The sequence below is a fragment of the Aquarana catesbeiana genome, linkage group LG02, assembly GCF_042186555.1.
Source record: "Aquarana catesbeiana isolate 2022-GZ linkage group LG02, ASM4218655v1, whole genome shotgun sequence".
NCBI classification, from domain to species: Eukaryota; Metazoa; Chordata; class Amphibia; order Anura; family Ranidae; genus Aquarana; species Aquarana catesbeiana.
Window position 1 is genome coordinate 404,021,541 of NC_133325.1, and position 19,260 is coordinate 404,040,800.

Here is a 19,260-nt window from a genome sequence, read left to right on the forward strand (position 1 = left end):
GACACCAAAATTGAACTTTTTGGCCTAAAAACAAAACACCATGTGTGGTGGAAAACTAACACTACACATCACCCTATACACTATCCCTACCGTGAAACATGGTGGTGGCAGCATCATGTTGTAGGGATGCTTTTCTTTAGCAGGCAAGGGAAGCTGGTCAGAGCCAAATACAGGGCAATCTTAGAATAAAACCTGTTAGGATCTGCAAAAGACTTGAGACTGGAGTGGAGGTTCACCTTCCAGCAGGACAACTACCCTAAACATACAGCCAGAGCTACAATGGAATGGTTTAGATCAAAGCATATTCATGTGTTAGAATTGCCCAGTCAAAGTCCAGACCTAAATCCAATTGAGAATCTGTGGCAAGACTTGAAAATTGCTGTTCACAGATGCTCTCCATCCAATCTGACAGAGCTTGAGATATTTTGCAAAGTAGAATGGGCAAAAATATCACTCTCTAGATGTGCAAATCTGGTAGAGACATCCCCAAAAAAGATTTGCAGCTGTGATTGCAGTGAAAGGTGGTTCTACAAAGTATTGACTCAGGGGGGCTGAATACAAATGCACGTCACACTTTTCACATATTTATTAGTAAAAAATTTTGAAAACCATTTATCATTTTCCTTTCACTTCACAATTATGTGCCACTTTGTGTGGGTGTATCACATAAAATCCTAATAAAATACATCTACATTTTTCGGTTTTACCAAGACAAAATGTGGAAAATTTCAAGGGGTGTGAATACTTTTTCAAGGCACTGTACATACAGTTTAGAGCAAACGTGTGTTCACCCATGTATAGTAACGCAACAGGTTTGCTTTAATGCCCGGCCCCCCAGCACAACATTCTTACCTTTCATTCACTTGTCTTGCACTCCCACTGGGAGAAAAGAAAATGCTCAGCACTTGGGGGAGTGGAGAAGCATGGGACTCGTTTACACTTGCAGTGCTCTATGAAGAGTGATCCACATTCAGATCGCTCAGAGAACATTTAACAGGATATGAGAAAGTGTTGTATCGTCTTCTCACCTGCTTTAACCCCCTGAACCTCAGACTAGCACGCCACAACCACATGCACTGCACGCAGTTGAAGGGCAATGGCGGTGATACTTACTTGCTCTGTCCCCGCTGGCGCTCTTGGCTCCTCCTCTCTGATGAGTGCCCCGACAGAAAGCCACTTTCAATGGAGGAACTCATGCAAGCTCGCTCCTGAGACTTGTTGACTGCGTCTATAGATATAGACAGTGGGACTTGGCTCTACCCCTCCGATACCTCATAAATGGCTTTGATTGAGCTGTAGACATGCACAGCGCTGGATCGAATGAGGGCTCAGTAAGTAAAAAGGGGGGGGGGGGCTGGGAGGTGAGCAGGGGATACTGATACCTAAACAGCAATGAATGCATTAAGGTAAAAAATGTTTAGGGTTCATAACCACTTTAAAAGTGAATCCTAGGTTTACCTTTACTTTAAATAGATGGCTTGCGTCAAGCTGGCACAAACTAATTATTTCCATGCCAGAAAGGCCTGGCCACTGGGGCTGCTGTAATAGACTAACAGCATTAGCTACATATAGTGAGCGCCACTGTGTTATGGTATTATGAGCAACTCCCCATCTGTTGCTATAGTACACTTCTGACAAACAGGAGAAGCCTTGCATTTTTATCAACAAATACAAGGCTTCCTTTGATTGGCTGGGGTGGAGATTCTGACATTATCCATCAACCTCTCCACCTCGGCTAATCAGAAACACCCTTGCATTCACCGATAATAATACAAGGCTTCTCCTGAATGGCAGAATGCTCCACTACAGTCTAATGCAAAGGAAAGGTGAGCAAAAGCAGCTGAGAAGAGGGACATCAAAGTGCTCCTCCCTTTTTAAGAAAACCCACTTCCATTGTTGTAAACAGTCTTAAACCCCGTACACACGATCAGAAAATCATACGGAAAATACCGCTTTTCAAGCGATCGTATGATAATCTGATAACTTTTGTCTGGGTGTAGTGTGTAATCAATTTTTATACTGTTGTGAACACAATATATTACCTACTAAAAATAAGAAGACTATTCTCAATCATTATTGGTAGCCACAATCGATCAGATTCTGCTTGTGTGCTGAGGAACAGTTTTTTCCTTTATACTCATGCCAATATTATTGGTAACACGGTCATATGTCCAATTAAGTAATGTGAATGTTAATAACAGGTCCCATTTAGGCTACATGCACATGGGTGGTTCGGCCTGTCAAAATCCCAGAGATAGACAACTGGGTGGCATTGGTGGTGTCCGGCCCCGCTGGCAGCAAACTGTCAAAATCTATGACAGGTTGAAATACATAGAGGCTGGAAGCTGAACCCAGCGATACTTGCATTTAGGGCTGTTTGTGATCAGGGACACTGAATTCCTGCAATTGGGTCATACCTCCCTGAGCACATGCGGTCCAGAAAGCATACAGCTCTAAACACTTGGTACAGTATCCAGACATTTGTGACACGCTGCTGGCATGGCTGGCTGGACAATGCACCTCTGCTTCCCAAGCATTTAAATGAACAGTGATTTGACCTGGACAGGCCAAACTACCTGTGTGCATAAGGCTTTAAAGTGGAACTTTAGGCTGGCCACACATTATACAATTTTCTCGTACAATTTTCCTTTAGATTTACCAAAACCATATAGTATGAGGTCAAACCTAAATACTTTCAATTTGTATGCAATCAGGCAGGCCCTTGCACTACATAGTTCACAGTAAATCTAAAGGAAATTGAATAGGAAAATTATATAATGTATGGCCAGCCTTAGTCAGAAATTTATGTATGGACAAATTTGCTTCCTGCTGACCCCTTTTATATGTATGGCTATATAAAACATTTGAAATAAGTACCTATGCTGTTTAAAACACTCTCTCATTCTGTTCTGTGCAGCCTCAGTTGCTTCTATTCTCTGCACTTTGCCAAAAATCCCAGCAGTGAGGCAGTCACTAGACAGCGATTGGCTGACAGTGAGAGAAGTAATACAGCAGCCTTTGCAGAGGAAGGACTGATTAGAGAGATCAAGGAAAGCAGGTGAGCTGACAGGACAGACTTATTCTGCTGGGGAGTCACAAAATGAAAAAAAAAGTTAAGCAGACCATAGGTGATAACATTTTCTTCCCTGCAACCACGGGTTGCTCGATTCCCCCATCAACACAATCCGTTCTGATGAGTGAATGCCTGCCGCAGCGCCATTGTGTTTTGCCAGCGAGGAGTCTTCTCTGCCAGCAGAACACAATTATTACTGCTAGCGGCTATAGCCGCCAACAGTAATTGCAGGAAAAAATCCAACAGGCTGGTTGTACTGAAGTCGATCAATTAGTCATAGTTGGTCATACACAGAGCGAGCTTCAGGCAGTTCCAGGTGAACTGGGTAAAATTCTCCTTGTGGGTGGGCTTGTCCTCACCCCCCCGCCCAACATCCTTTAGCTAGAAATTAAAGGGATCAGGCAGAAAATTGTCTACCAAATAGCACATCGGCATCCAATCAAAAGCAGGCACTGTTTGGGTATTTTGGTAGCAGGCAGTGCTTGCTGTCAGAATACGATAGCTGCAGTGTGAGATGTCAATTCTTGCTGTTTAGAGTCAATGAGGGAATCTCCTTGATTTTTTTGTTCATATTTAAAAAAAATCTATTTATATATCATGAGCGTTAAGACCCCTTTCACACTGGAGGCGTTTTTCAGGTGCTTTAGCACTAAAAATAGCGCCTGAAAAATGGCTCATCTGCAATCCCAGTGTGAAAGCCTGAGTGCATTCACACTGGAGCGGTGCACTGGCAGGACGTCACAAAAAAGTCCTGCAAGCAGCATCTTTGAGGCGCTTTAGGAGCAGGGTATACCCTGCTCCTAAAGCGCCCCTGCCCATTGAAATCAATGGGCAGTGCCTGCAATGCGCCTCGGCAGCAGCACTTTGTGGGCCCTTTTAACCCTTAATTTGGGCGCTAGCGGGAGTTAAAAGCACCCCACTAGCGGCCAAAAAGAGCCTCTAAATCTACGGTAAAGCGCTGCTAAAACTAGCGGCGCTTTACCGCCGCCGCCGCCGCCCCCGCGCTGTCACCGGGAAAGGGCTCTAAATTTCCTCTCCCTGGGTGGCTACGCCAACTCCTCCACTGGAGGGTGCTTTTGTTGTTATTGCTGTCCTGATTTGGACTACAAACAGTTCGTCTTCCCCATTACATATGCTGGGGCGGGGGAGTTTATAGTTTACAGAAGATACGAAGGAAGATCTCATTGTTTATGCTTTCAGTTCAGCTCACAGGAAGTGACAAACACACTGCACTTCTGGCAAGATCCACATGTTTTCCTGTACTTGCTGAAAATACTCTTAGGGCACTTTCACACTGACATCCTGGGGGCGTCGGTGGTAAGGTGGCTCTAGTTACCGTCATTTTAGAGGCAATTTTCTGCCACTAGCGGGGCGCTTTTAACCCCTGCTAGCGGCCGAATAAAGGGTTAAAAGCACCGCTGCCGAGGCGCTTTGCAGGTGCTGCCCATTGATTTCAATGGACAGGGGCGCTTTAGAAGCACTGTATACACCACTCCTAAAGTGCCCCATAGATGCTGCTTGCAGGACTTTTTTTTATTGTCCTGCCAGCGCAGCGCCCCAATGTGAAAGCACTCGGGCTTTCAGACGAAGCATTTTTCAGGTGTTTTACAGGCGCTATTTTTAATGCTAAAGTGCCTGAAAAACGCCTCCTGTGTGAAAGGGGTCTTAGGGCCAGTTCACACCACATGTAGTCCAGTGCATTTTTGTTCTGCATCAAAAATGCATGGAAAGTAGGTTATATGGTTTGCAATGGCATAGTTCACACCAGTGCAATCAGTTCCAGGGCTTTTCAGTTCCAGAAAAAAAGTAGAACATGCTGCATTTTTCCTGCACTGGACTGTACGGGAACGCAGTAAAATCTATCAAAAATGCACTGGACCCTAGTATAGTGATAAAAATTTAAAAAAAAAAACTGGAAAAACAAAGAAAAGCACCTGGAACGCACCAAAAACGTGTATGCAGAAACGCATCCGTAACGGATCTAGAGTGCATTTTTGTGGTGTGAATCAGCCCTAAGTCTGAAATAAAGAAAACTGTTAGAGCTATCAAATCTAAGGGCCAATTCACACCAGGACACAGTGTGAAAAACCCACGTTCCATTCGCGCTTCCCACACTGCATTCAAAACGCACAGCACTTGCGATCTGCAGCGGGTGTCAGTGCAATGCTAACACCAGATCACATGGTACTTCTGTACTGGTTACCAGTTGTGCTGCGTTTTGCAAGTAGTGTATGCACTACTTATTCTATCGTTCAGCGTGATTGCAGCTTATTCAAATGAATAGGCTGAAATCGCACTGCACCTGGATCGCACAGTGCGTTCCTGTGTGATTTGTGGTGTGAACCAGCCTAAAAGACTGCTAAGCTGCAATCTGTTAAGAGATTCACTCTTTTTGTTTTGATGATCAGTGTCACTAGGACTAAAAGTGAGGGGAACATTTTTATACTCTCTCCAAACTTTAAATAAAAAGGTTTGGGATTTATCTATACTTTAGCTGTTGGAATACAGATCCTACAAAAGCTGGTCAGACTTTCTCATTTGAGCCATTTCAATGATAAACTTTTCTTAGAGTTTTTCAGAAAACCAGTAAAAATTGGAGCTCAACATCCAAACTTGTTTAAATATATTTAATGTGAAAACCAAACTTTTCCTGTGTGCATGCTTCTGCTGTTGTATAAATAGAACGATGACATCATCGCAATGCAGAAGCCAAGCAGAGCCGTCTGACGGTTGGTGGAGTAGCAGAGCTCTCTGCTGGTGACAAGCAGGAAAGCAGCCTGTAAAGTCATTTTCCCCAAGGGCAAGTGTGAAAATGAAGATCGCATTGTGCAGAGACAGGTCCTCCCTCTCACCAGTCTTACCTTCCCACACAATTTGTTTATAAACGACCTGGAGGATGGGATAAAGAGTTCAATTTCTGTATTTGCAGACGATACTAAGCTAAGCAGGGCAATAACTTCTCCGCAGGATGTGGAAATCTTGCAAAAAGACCTGAACAAATTAATGGGGTGGGCAACTACATGGCAAATGAGGTTCAATGTAGAAAAATGTAAAATAATGCATTTGGGTGGCAAAAATATGAATGCAATCTATACACTGGGGGGAGAACCTCTGGGGGAATCTAGGATGGAAAAGGACCTGGGGGTCCTAGTAGATGATAGGCTCAGCAATGGCATGCAATGCCAAGCTGCCACAAGCAAAGCAAACAGAATATTGGCATGCATTAAAAGGGGGATCAACTCCAGAAATAAAACAATAATACTCCTGCTCTACAAGGCTCTGGTCCGGCCGCACCTGGAGTATGCTGTCCAGTTCTGGGCACCAGTCCTCAGGAAGGATGTACTGGAAATGGAGCGAGGACAAAGAAGGGCAACAAAGCTAATAAAGGGTCTGGAGGATCTTAGTTATGAGGAAAGGTTGTGACCACTGAACTTATTCTCTCTGGAAAAGAGACGCTTGAGAGGGGATATGATTTCAATTTACAAATACTGTACTGGTGACCCCACAATAGGGATAAAACTTTTTCACAGAAGAGAGTTTAATAAGACTCGTGGCCACTCATTACAATTAGAAGAAAAGAGGTTTAACCTTAAACTACGTAGAGGGTTCTTTACTGTAAGAGCGGCAAGGATGTGGAATTCCCTTCCACAGGCGGTGGTCTCAGCGGGGAGCATTGATAGCTTCAAGAAACTATTAGATAATCACCTGAATGACCACAACATACAGGGATATACAATGTAATACTGACACATAATCACACACATAGGTTGGACTTGATGGACTTGTGTCTTTTTTCAACCTCACGTACTATGTAACAATTGACGCTCTCATTCTATACACATGTATTTATGTTAACCTCTCTATCATACCTAAAGATTCTTCATCAGTCCAAACTATAGTGGAGTTTACAGTTTGTGCTGACAAACTTTGGACTATGGCAGGACTGAGCGGCCAGAGGAATTCCATACACACTGCACTTTTATACCGGTAGCCCCCAGAGGGTGTCACTATTTAAGAATAAGTGATAATCCAGCAAATATACTGAACCAGGATATAAGCAATGAATGCAGCTGACGTGCTCTGCAACTATAAAACTTCTTTATTACATGAAAGTCATTTTTCTGCAGTTTTCATTAACCTGACTACACTAAAAATGAGGACACTACTCCTAGTCATAAGACAATCCTTGGCTGAGAGATCATTCCACAAACTTTAACACCCTCAGAAAACACATGATGATGCCAGAAAATGTTGTAATGATTCAGGCACAGGAAATGCCCATGCGCAATGTGTACGATTCAATATCAAAATGCAAAAACATGTGAAAAAGATTATCCATCCAACTGAAAAACTGACAGAATCCTGCTCTGCAAAACAACTTTCTGCAATGCAAGTAAAGCTGGCCATAAATATAAAAATCTTTTATTGCTCAGCCAGCAGGCTGAACAAACAAAAACTAACAGATTACTCCATCCACACAAGAGACGTGTGTTCGTTTACATCCAATGCGATCCGCCAAAAACAGATGGATGAGGATACGTTCGCCATCCATTGGATGGCAGTTGGGTGTAAACAGGCAGGCGGTCTATTTACATCTGGCGGCCTATAGAGGAGAATGGTCTGTTTCCGCTCTGTATGAGTGGAGCAGACACAGACCTGTCATCCGTCAGCACAGCAGGGATCAGCAGAGAGATCCCCTGCTGAGCAAGCAGATCGCAGCAGCAGTCCGCCCCGTGTGAAAGGGGCCTTACCAACAATGGCTGCGTGCCGACCGCCCCACACTGCTGCAGGGCGGCCACTATGTGCTGCATCACGTGATCTGCGCTTCCAGGTAGGGGGCATGCGCCGCCCCGGCTGTGCTGTGATTTGTTACAGCACAAGCCGATAAGCGGGTCCCAGGCCAATGGTTGATCATCAAGACCTGCTGATTAGCTCTGTCATTCAGGGAAGGGAGCTTTGTGTGTTAAACCATAGACAGGCAATCTAGGGTTTTTTTATTTCCCATGATCTCTTAGTAAAAGCTGTACATAACACACACAGTAAAAATTGTTAGGCACACGTTTAACCCCTTGGTTGCCCCTAGATGTTAACCCTTTCCCAGCCAGTGTCATTAGTGCAGTGGCAGTGTATAGTATTAGCATGGATCACTGTATTAGTGTCAGTTAGGCTCCATTCACATTTCAGCGTTTTGAATCGTAGGCAGATTTGTCACAATTTGAAATCGGTGATGTGTGAATGACAAATCGCAGGACTCACATTTGAGATGTCATTCATTTGAATTACACCTAAAATCACAGTGTGGGTCTGCCGCGATAAATTTTGCTGCAATCATGGCAACCCGCATCATGGGAAGCATGTCACCCAAAAGTAGCTCAACTTTTTTTGGGCGACATGCTTCCCACGATGCGGGTTGCCGTGATTGCAGCGCAATTTATCACACGACAATCGCAGCAGACTCAGATCATGATTTTATGTGTCATTCAAATGAATGACATCTCAAATGAGAGTGCCGCGCTTTGTCATTCACATCACGGCAAATCTGCCCCCAAATTCAAAACGTGTGTGAATAGAGCCTAAGGCCCCTTTCACACTTATACGTGATTTTACCGCAATTTCGCGGGCCACTATTTTGCCACAATTTTGCTGCGATTTGGGAGCAGTACTACTTTGTACGACTTTGCCACAACTTTGGCATTAACCATTCTCAGCTTGTGCTTACAAAGTAGTGCTGAAATCGTGTCTATATTATTCAGGTACGATTTGCATGCTACTTGAGGGTTTAACATTGAGGTCTATGGAGTACAACTCGCATGGAAGTTGGACCAAAGTAGTGCAGGGACTACTTTGAAGTCGGCACAACTTAAAGTCGTGCCAATATGAATGGTAGTCATTGAAAATCATGGAGAATGACTTGTCATACGATTTTGCAGTACAAAATCGTGGGACAAGCTGTATAAGTGTGCAAGGGGCCTTAGTGTACCACCCAGCTAGCATCAGTGTCAGATTGCCAGACGCAAAAACTTTTATGTAAACCAAATAATATACACTTATTGTGATTTTTCTTACATGTAGCAGAATACATTGTGGCCTAAACTTATGAAGAAATTAGATTTTGTTTAATTTTTTTATTGGACATGTTTAACAGCAGAAAATAAAAAATATTGTTATATTTTTTTTCAAAATGATCTGCCTTTTTTGGCTTAAATCGCAAAAAATTAAAAAACACTCAGGGGTGATCAAATACCACCAAAAGAAAGCTGTATTTGTGTGAAAAAATGATGTAAATTTAATTTGTGTACAGTGTTGCATGACAGCGTAACTGTCAGTTGAAGCAGTGCAGTGCCACTTAGCAAAAAATGCTCTGGTCACGTAGGGGGTAAAATCTTCCAGAGGTCAAGTGGATAACGTAGCGAGAGCCTATATAAACAACCCATTCAACATACATCCAGTCAGGTAGGCTCTCTCACTATGTGACTGTCTGCAAAATAAATAAGCGTGCTCGGCATTACAATTATATTTTCTTAGAGTTGAACTCCCCCGCACTGCAAGTTTTAAATGTGCCTTATTGTCTAGGCGCTAGAAGAATGAGCAGTATTACTAAAAGTAGTATTAAACCCAAAAACAAAAATGTTATATATTGCAGCTTACCAATCATTAGACCTGGTGGCTGTATTAGTTTTCTTTATTAGGATTTTTTTTTTATCCCCCTCTGTTTTCACCTGATGAACTGGCCAGTAACACACCTCCTTTACTATACTGCACCCAACCTGGATGAAGGAGCACCTTTGGATAGCGGTATTTTCAGTCTGGGGGAGAGGGGAGTTTTAGATGTACTAACAAATTGAAGCCAAACTCCAGTTTACACTTTATAAGCAGTTACAGCAAACAAGTTTTTTTTTTTTGGGTGGGGGGGTAAAGTATCTACATAAGCTGATCATTTTAAGCACCCATCATTGGTAAATGGCTTGTCTCAACCCTGTAACTGCTACATCTGAAGAAGAGCTAGTTCTTTAACAAAAAAAAAAAAAAAAAAAGGAAAGGAAGCCTAAAAAATAAAACTAATACAGTCATCACATTTAAGAAATGGAAAGGCTGCAATTTAATAAAAAGTTGGCTTTTGAATTTAATACCACTTTAATCTATTCCTCCCCCATTCCAGCAGGCTCCAGTGCTGTCCTCTTCTCCTCTAAGCTCCATCCTGTGGGCGGTCCCTCAGCATCGTCATCTACAATGCAGGGTTTTTAACCCTGCGCGGTATGTGGAGCAGGCAAGCATGCAACTAAGGCTGCAAGTGGCTTAGAGGAGGCTGCAGTTACCAGATCGCACAGATAGAGCTGGCCAGAATAAGGTATTTCTCCTTACTCTGACACCCCTATACATAATGTACATAACTTTAGCAGTGTGCGGGAGGGGTTACGTTTAGCTTTAAAGCCCATACTGCAAGGGTTTAATGCTTATTAAGTCTAGGGGGTTGCAGAAGCAACTTTATTACTAAAGTTACAACCCTCCACTCCAGCAGTCTTCCTCAATCCGCGTGACCAGTCTGCTGCAGCCTCGTCTGTAAGTTGATCCCAGGCAGTCACTTCCTTGCCCCTACCATGTGCAATACAGGGTTAACTGTTTTTATTATTTATTTCATTTCATTCAAATCAACTTTATTGCTAGAACAAGGAATGAACAGGTACCTCTTTACTGGGAGATCAAGGGTCCATTAGAAAATTAGAACAATTGGGAAATTGAAACATTACCACCAAATCTGCAAAACATCACATTTATTTATTTTTTGTAACCTCCAAAACATAGGGCATTGGGCATCCAAAATCACCTAGAGAACTTTGTAAGCAGATCCCAGAATGGTCGTACACAAGGAACATGGTGAGCGTAGGAAAAACGCTGAGTGACCCTCCAGACAAAATACCTAGGGTTTTCAGTAACCTTTCTAAACATTACTTTTACATAATTGGAGAAAGCACAGGTATACTGACATCATAAAAGTTTTCTGTAACATCATTTTATGACAAACTTCAAAGTTTGCTTTTTTTCAAGATGGCCTCAAGATGGCCTCCAGCCTTCACTAGAAATCCATAACATTATAGGTAAATTTAATTTATTGAGATATTTCTTTTAAAACTCTATAACAGGACCTGATTAATTCAGCTCCTGAACAGAGGCCCCAAAACCTACAACACTTTTGAGAAAATAATTTCTACCCCATGCGCCTAATACCCTATTGTCCTTTTGTAAAGAACTAATCTGCCAAATCTTTATGATGACCTTGGATATATTTACATACTCTAGACTTGATAAACTCAAGGTGTGAGTTTTCCAGGCTAATCAAATGCAATTTTTTCTCAATGCATTTCATAAAGCTAGATTTGCCCCCCTACCAAATCTCCCAAGGCCACATATGCCTTATGATAAGGTGCCCAAAATTGTACTCTATATTCAAGAAATGGTCTTTCAATTGATTTATGCATGGGCAATATAATAAGTTTTTAAGTTATCTACTTTTTCACACATACCCAAAATTATATATGGTTTTATACTTGATGCTAAAGAAAGATAGTATATTTTGTAATCTGACTGCGGAATCTACTTAGAGAAGGAAGTTAAAGCGGAGTTCCACCCAAGAGTGGAACTTCCGCTTATCTGTCTCCTCCAGGGGGGGGGGGGTGTAGCGGGTACCTGTTTTTGACAGGTACCCTGTCCCCACTTCCGTTGGACCCAAACGTGGCGAGCTACATCAGAGGTTTGGCCCCCTCCTCCTCCCTCTGCTGCTGGGCCAGTAAGAGAGCGCAGCGAGCTTCGCGCATGCGCAGTAGGGAGTCAGCCGTGAAGCCTCAAGACTTCACAGCCAGGTTGTAATACCACCAATGGCGGCAGCAGCACCCAACATCAGCTGAGCTGCCATCATCATTGGATAGCAGGACAGGTAAGTGTCTTGATATTAAAAAAAAGTCAGCAGCTACAGTATGTGTAGCTGCTAACTTTTAATTTTTGGCAGGGGAAGACCGGAACACTGCTTTAAAGGGGTTGTAAAGGCAGAAGGTTCTTTTATCTTAATGCATTCTATGCATTAAGATAAAAAAAAAACCTGTGTGCAGCAGCCCCCCTAATACCTAACTGAGCCCATCTCGATCCATCGATGTTGCAGCAGTGTCTCGGCTGCCTGGCACTCCCCTTGGCTGAGGCGCCATTGGCTCCCGCTGCTGTCAATCAAACTCAGCCAATTAAGAGAGAAATGGCATGGGGCTGGTCCACGGGGGAGCTGTGGCTCGGCTTGGGTGCCCCCAAAGCAAGCTGCTTGCTGTGGGGGGCACTTCACAAGAGGGAGGGGCCAGAAGTACCAAAAAGGATCTGAGAAAAGAAGGATCGGGGCTGCTCTGTGCAAATCCACTGCATAGAGCAGGTAAGTATAACATGTTTGTTATTTTTTTTTAAAAAACACGAGACTATAGTATTTTAGATGCATCAAAAAAGGTGTGTACTGTTTTGCAGTTGGTTTTCATTTAGAAAGCAGCCACATCCTAAACAGAATAGTCTATCCCCTGCCAACAGACTTTAGAGAAGGACCCTTCTATGTGGAAACAGTGGTCTTGCTACAGTGGAAAAAAGCAAGGTCACAGATTTGGCCATGTTATCTGCCTTGCATGTCTGGACCACTTTCTGAAGACTTTCTGAATAAAACTGCAAACCTTTAGGCAGGTAAAACATTTCACAAATGTGCATTTCAACTGTGAATTTAGCAATTTCTGTTAGCCTGAAAGGTAACTTTCACTTTAATAACAGAGCTATCTGTCTATTTCCAGTATGGAACAGCTTTGTGGTATAGTTAACCCATTGTAAAACACCAAAGATCTATATAATAATATTTTATGACAGTGCATAGGACACGACTGTAAACAAGGCAAACAAAACGTTAAGACTAAGAACATTATAACGATACCACTAGCTATATACCGCCAAAATGTTTCTAAAACGGTTGTGCCAGTATGGAGAGGAGCGCCTTCCTTATCTCACAGGGACACCTTGAGTTGCTGTGTATTGAAAAGCATGTGACCGGGGACATACTAGTGGCCTAAACACAAAAAAGAAAAGCTAGACACAGTTGCTAAATAATTTAAGACAAGTAATTTCACAAAACACTCCACAAAACAAACGAGAGTTGTGGGTGACAAGCTTTAAATAAAAGGAATACAAAAAGATATAAAAGAAACATAAATGTAGAAAAAAAAATTAACAAAAGAGCCAATGACAGAGAGCACATACAAATGTTAAAAAAAGAGGCAAAACATCATAACAAGGAAAAGCCTCAATACAAACATCAGAGACAGAGGAAAAAGCAACGTAGCAGAGTAGAAGGTTATGGTCCAAGGTTTTTGCTTTTTCTTTTTATTAATTGAAGTGTATTCCAATATAAAGAAGCAATTCAACCTAATGGAAGATGGGTCGTAATTTAACTAAAAAAACAAGTCGGTACTGTTAGGATTAATGAAACAGGAGAAAACAAGAAGAGGTGAATGCAAGTTGGCAGTTTAAGCACTGGGAAGGAGAGGGGTTGGTAAAAGTGATCAAACCTAAAGGCCTAGTAGGCCAGTGTCCGTTCACGAGGGTAGAAAATATGTACCGAATAGAACATTTTTGCTTTGTGTCATACAACCTAGTTTCTTCTTTCTCATGAAGCACAACCTGTGTGATTCTAGATCTGGTTTCTGCTATAGAAAGAGTAGAGGTTTTCCATGCTTTACAGATAGTCTGCCTAGCGGCAGTAAGGATATGGACCACAAGTTGGAATTGAACCTGGAAGAGATCAGGTGGCCTGACACAAAGGAGGGTGTATTCTGCTCTGGGAAGGATCCTGTGTTCCATTAACATTGTAAAAAGCGACAAAACATCCGTCCAGCATTGTTGTGCCACCGGGCACAACCACAAAATGTGTTAAAATGTTCCCAGTAGTCCATATCCCCTAAACACCAAGGAGAGTAGCCAGGTACAATACAAGTGATTCTGGTGGGTACTAAATACCTGCATGTCATGATCTTGTAAATGGTTTCTACAGCCAGAACATTAAGTGGGCTACAGTTGCCCAGATTCAAGACCAAATATTCCTCACCTAAGTTCTTCCCCAAGTCTGTTGCCCACAGTTAGGTGCATACTGGAAGCTGAGGTAGCAAGCGAGCAAGGCAAAGATGAGTGATATCAAGCCCAAGTGTGGGTCAGTGCAAGAGCGCCGCACAAAGGGAGTTAAGAGTTGGGGGCCATTATGAAGTTTGATATATTGCGTTATATAAATTGCTTTATCTGGATGTATCTAAATAGTTCTAGTGATGGTAGGGTAGAGACAAAAGTGGTAAGCTTGAAAACCTGGATTCATGCCTTCCACAATTAAAAACTAGAAGGGGATTGGGAAACTGGAGAGAAAGTTGGGTTGCAGCTAATGGGCATACTAGATTTACTGGGTGACTGCAATTCTCTAAAGTATTTATGGGCATCCCAGACCTGCATGGTATGTTTCAGTATAGGATTGAATATCTTTGGTATGTCTGTGACATTGAGCCACATAAGGTTGTCATTACAGAATGGTTCACATTTCATGGTTTCTAGGGCTACCCATATTGGGGTTTCCAATCATAACGTGCACAAGTAAGGCTGCTTGGTTGTCTTTGTTATACTTTGAAGTAAACTTTTCACAAAACCTGGGTTATCCAGTCTGAGCATACAACAAAAGAAATGCCCAAACATACATACATACATACATACCCAGACTAAGCACACAATAAAGAAATGCCCAGAGAACAATCAGTGAAAAATGAATGTCAAAAATAATCAGCTGAAGAACAAATACAAACAGCTTAAATTATAGCAAAATCTCAAATTATGTGGTAAAGTTGAGACTGGACACAACCCTCACACCTCCAGAACCTTCATACTTGTTGATTAAAGAAAACCTGCATGGAGAGAAGAGGTCAGCAATGGCAGCCTCCATACTCTCCTTGGTAAACTTTAAGGTTGGGTTCACACTGGAGAATGCAGCGTCTCATGGCAGGAGTCTGGTGTGTCTCTATTCACCGTTTCAGCCCGAATTTTGGGCTGAATTCGGACCTGAAACGGATCAAAAGACACACAGGTCTCCCGCGCAATTCACACTGGAGATGTGTGAACCAGCTCCATAGAGTGCTGGTCACAATCTCCTGCTTCGCGATTTGGATGCAGGTAAAAACCTGCATCCAATTAGCACTGGTGTGAACCCAGCCTAAATAAAACCTGTATTAAGAGAATAAGGAGCCTGCTGCTACTGATCAATCTTTCTTAAAATGCTAACTGGCTGTGATGCTAATCCCCAGGCTTCAATGCTTCCTGCGGTACTAACCTCAACAAATAAACACTGTTATAACATCAGTGACTTTCTAACATATATGTTTGTTCGGGGTTGGTGGAAAAAAAAAAAAAAAAAAGTGTTGAAGGTAAAGAAAACCAGGTAATTTGTTTTCTTGGAAAACGATAAACAATGGCAGCCCTTTGTCATTACATGCTTTCCTTTAACATAATAGGCATACCAATGGTAGGAGGAACGAGAGAGTGGGGCAGGGTTTCAGACATACTGCTTATGGTTATTCAAAGGCCTCCTTTCAATTGGCTCAAAAGGAAAAAACTGTAGGTTAGTGGACAGACAAGGAGGCGGGCAGGATATTTTACAGTGCTCTGAAGCTCAGTGGTCTAATACACATCAAAATAACAGTATACTGTATAAAACACCAGCAAACTAGAGTGTACATGGAGAGGAAAAGAACTAACGATTTTGTGGAGTATTCACCAAAGAAACAAATAGTGAGTAGTAGTAGTAAGCAGGAGAAGGGTTTGAAATAACATATACTAGGCAAGGCTCCGCTGCCATTTTACATGCATATTTGCAGAGTTTTGCAGCGTTTTCAATGTAAAAGCAGTAAAACGTCTAATCTGCCAAAAAAAAAGCTCATGTACTTTTTTGGGCAATGGACGTTTGGCTTTAAGCGTCAGAACGCTCAGATGTGAACAGGGGCCACTGAAATTAATGGGATTTGTCCTGTTGGGCTTTTTTAGAGCTTAGGCTTAGAGCAGAAAAGCGCCCATAAACACCCAGGTGCGAACGGAGCCTAATAGATTAATACCAGAGAGTCAAAGAGAAAGTGCAAACACCAAAGGGTCACAGAGTGCAGCACATAAACAGTGAACAGCAATAGCACTGAATCCCAGAGAGAACACCAAATTACCAGGGAGCAGGAGAGAGTACACTCATGTAAACACATAGGTTAAAGTGACCACAGACACATAAGGTCCAGAAGCTGAATACACAAATGCCTAGAGAAGGAGGATGTACACACACACACACAAAAACATACACATGCACACTAGATGTCAGTGAGATAGCAGATATAAATACACAACGGAAATGGTCATTTAGAACGGAGCAGTCAGGCATACTGGAAATGACACGAATACAGTAAAAGGGTCCTATTAGGCTGCCAAATGTTCCAACTATGCACAGGCAGTGTTGACGCTTTGCTGAGAATAATGTCTGTGTGCAAAATCTTACATCCACACAATTGCTCAGATGTTATCCAAGGTACATGTACAAGGTACAAGGAAATAATGTACAGGAGAGAAAATGAAAGGTAGTGCTTGGGTCCAAAGTTATATGAGCCTGCGTTGATATACGAGACAGCAATGCAGATCGGGGAGGAGTGGGTACAATAGAGTGACGAGAGAAAGACTCAAAATTGTGTCATGGGGGAAGCAGATCATGTGTTATAGAACAAGGCACAAAGATGCCAGGGCTCTAACGGCACATTAAATAGACGTTCAAATGTTGGAAAAAAGCCTTTTACTGTAAATTAAAAAAAAAAAAAAACTCATAGTACAGAGGAGGCAGGTTTGTTTCCTTTGAGATCTGTATTTTTAACTGATAACATATAGACCAGAATTGAATAAAACAGTATCTGCCAAAACTGCAAAACTGCCAAATACAAAAATGACAGGAGACTAGTAGCTGCCCAAATTAAGCACATTTCTTTGGAGCTGGGGCTATAACCTGTAAGCACTGAAGATTAGTATATGTGACTTAAATACCACTACTACCACAATGTTTCATCTTGGCATGGCAATACTGTTCACATTACACCACAATGACATGGGTATGGGGATCCCTTTTTTGCAATGATGCTTATGGGAGCTTTGTTCAGATAAGGTGCTTCTGAAATATACTACAATCAAAATGATCACTATCCCGCTTATTAAGCTTGATACATTTTTAGCATTTCTAGACAATGAGTACTGCTGCGGGGTAAAACAAGTCCAACATCTGAAATTATTACATTTTGAATTCATGGATGTTAGATCTCATATGTGCATATTTTGTATTTTATAAGTGCTCAAACCTTTCCCTATATATGTATAAATATCTGTCAAGAAAATACTATATTTTGTTAGTCATCGGTGGTCTAGCATCCTTTCAAACAAATGCAAAGAAACAATGAATACAGAGAACTACACCCAAACAGAATCATATATATTGTATAAAGACCACATGCAAAATACAATACACAGATAGATTATAGATAGAGGGAAGCAAAGACCCACAATGAATATTGTATGAGAAGAATGACTTCGAAAAGGATAGAAACAAATACATACCTTTAAGGTTATTTAGGTCCTGAAGAAACTTCTTGTAGTTGGAGATACTCATGACAACAGGTATGCTTTCTACATTCAATTAGCAGCCTAACCTGTGTTACCCAGAGGTAAATGATCCCTATGTAGTCCAACCCCCCACCTCTAAGCAAACACACGGCCACTGCACATAGAGAGGTCACACAACACTCACTCAAAGAATTCTGCTAACCTCCAGTATAAATCTGCCAAAAATTGATTTAAAGCTAACTAGAATACCAATAACCACCCAGTGACAGTACGGAGTAACTATAACAAGCAAATGGAAGTCCTGCCTTTTACAATGTGAACTTTACTCTAACAAGGCTAATCATAACATTCAGCCTTAGGGTTACTGTATAAAACAGACACAGCTCAGAGGTATTTACAGCACAAGGTGATCCTGAACTACCACACCTCCCCCCCATTGGCACACCTGAACACACAACCCTAGGATAAAGTAGTAGCATCCAGTGTAAGGACCAAATGAATCTGCGGGAGGAAATGGTCCACACATGTTGTAGCTGAAGGCAAGAGGGGTGGGTCGCTAGATTGGGTTTCTTCACCTGCTCCCAGACAGCTGGCAGATTCAGGAGGGAGATGTTCGCATGAATACCAGACTAAAGGATTAAGGCACAGACCCTTACAGCATGTCCCGAAAAGATCAAGATATCTGTCAAATACAGTATTACATACTAGGCTATAAAGCCACCAGGTCCCATAGGACCTATTTACAGGCACTCCACAGTAAGAGCTTTATCCCACCCTGAAAATACTGGAAACAGATGGGCGGGCATGGGGGACAGAAAACCTTAAGGCAGAGGTTTGGATATTTGTTCACTTAAAGACCCCGGGATGTTCATTTCATCAGTTCAGTCTCGATTTTTTTTCAAAGAAAAAACAGATGAAGTTTACGCCCCTGTTCACAGTGGAGCGACTGGTCAAATCGCATGACAAGTTGCTGGCTATTACCGGCAATCACTCTGTTCTAATTGGTGCGTTGCCGACTTTGCGGTGCCACACTGATATGAAAAAGTAGTTCCTGCGCCTCTTTGGGCGCTTTGGGGTGTGCCTCGCATAGAGATATGTGCATGAAGCCGCACAGATGTCTTCCAAGTCACACCCGAAGTCACACTGACATGCGGCTTTGAAATTGTGCAATTTTATGAATGAATGATTTGTAAAGCGCTGCAAATGCGAACTGAATCGCCTCAAGGCGTTAATGCGTTTTGTGTCTGAGCAGCTTCTTAGAAGAGGAAGGTTTTTAGTTTTTTCCTGAAAGCCAGATGGTTTTCTTCCATGCGGGTGTGAGTTGGAAGAGTATTCCATAGCCGAGGTCCCTGGACTGCGAATCTGCGTTCTCCCCTTGCTTTGTAGCGGTATTTGGGAACGAAGAGGAGGTTTTGGTTGGATGATCGCAGATTGCGATTGGGTGTGTAGTTTTTTATTTTCTCTCGGAGGTATTGAGGGGCGTTTCCTTGTATGCATTTGTGAGTGAGGCA

At 42.3% G+C, this 19,260-nt stretch overlaps 1 protein-coding gene and 1 long non-coding RNA gene across 16 annotated transcripts in view; one reads left to right on the plus strand and one right to left on the minus strand.

The window, feature by feature from the left end:
* The window catches only part of MACF1 (microtubule actin crosslinking factor 1), a 437,650-nt gene that overhangs the window by 308,676 nt on the left and 109,714 nt on the right, over positions 1-19,260 (minus strand). Inside the window, exon 1 of one of the 12 annotated variants that reach the window (XM_073615320.1) lies at positions 17,744-17,810. The exons of the other annotated variants lie outside the window; for them this stretch is intronic. Coding sequence (XP_073471421.1) covers positions 17,744-17,795 — 52 coding nt within the window. The 5' untranslated portion in view covers positions 17,796-17,810. Of the gene's footprint in view, positions 1-17,743; positions 17,811-19,260 lie in introns of those variants that run through there. 12 annotated transcript variants of the gene reach the window in all.
* The window catches only part of LOC141128191 (uncharacterized), a 46,095-nt gene that overhangs the window by 12,191 nt on the left and 14,644 nt on the right, over positions 1-19,260 (plus strand). Inside the window, exon 3 of one of the 4 annotated variants that reach the window (XR_012241655.1) lies at positions 2,918-3,058. The exons of the other annotated variants lie outside the window; for them this stretch is intronic. This is a non-coding gene — a long non-coding RNA (uncharacterized lncRNA). The remainder of the gene's footprint in view (positions 1-2,917; positions 3,059-19,260) is intronic. 4 annotated transcript variants of the gene reach the window in all.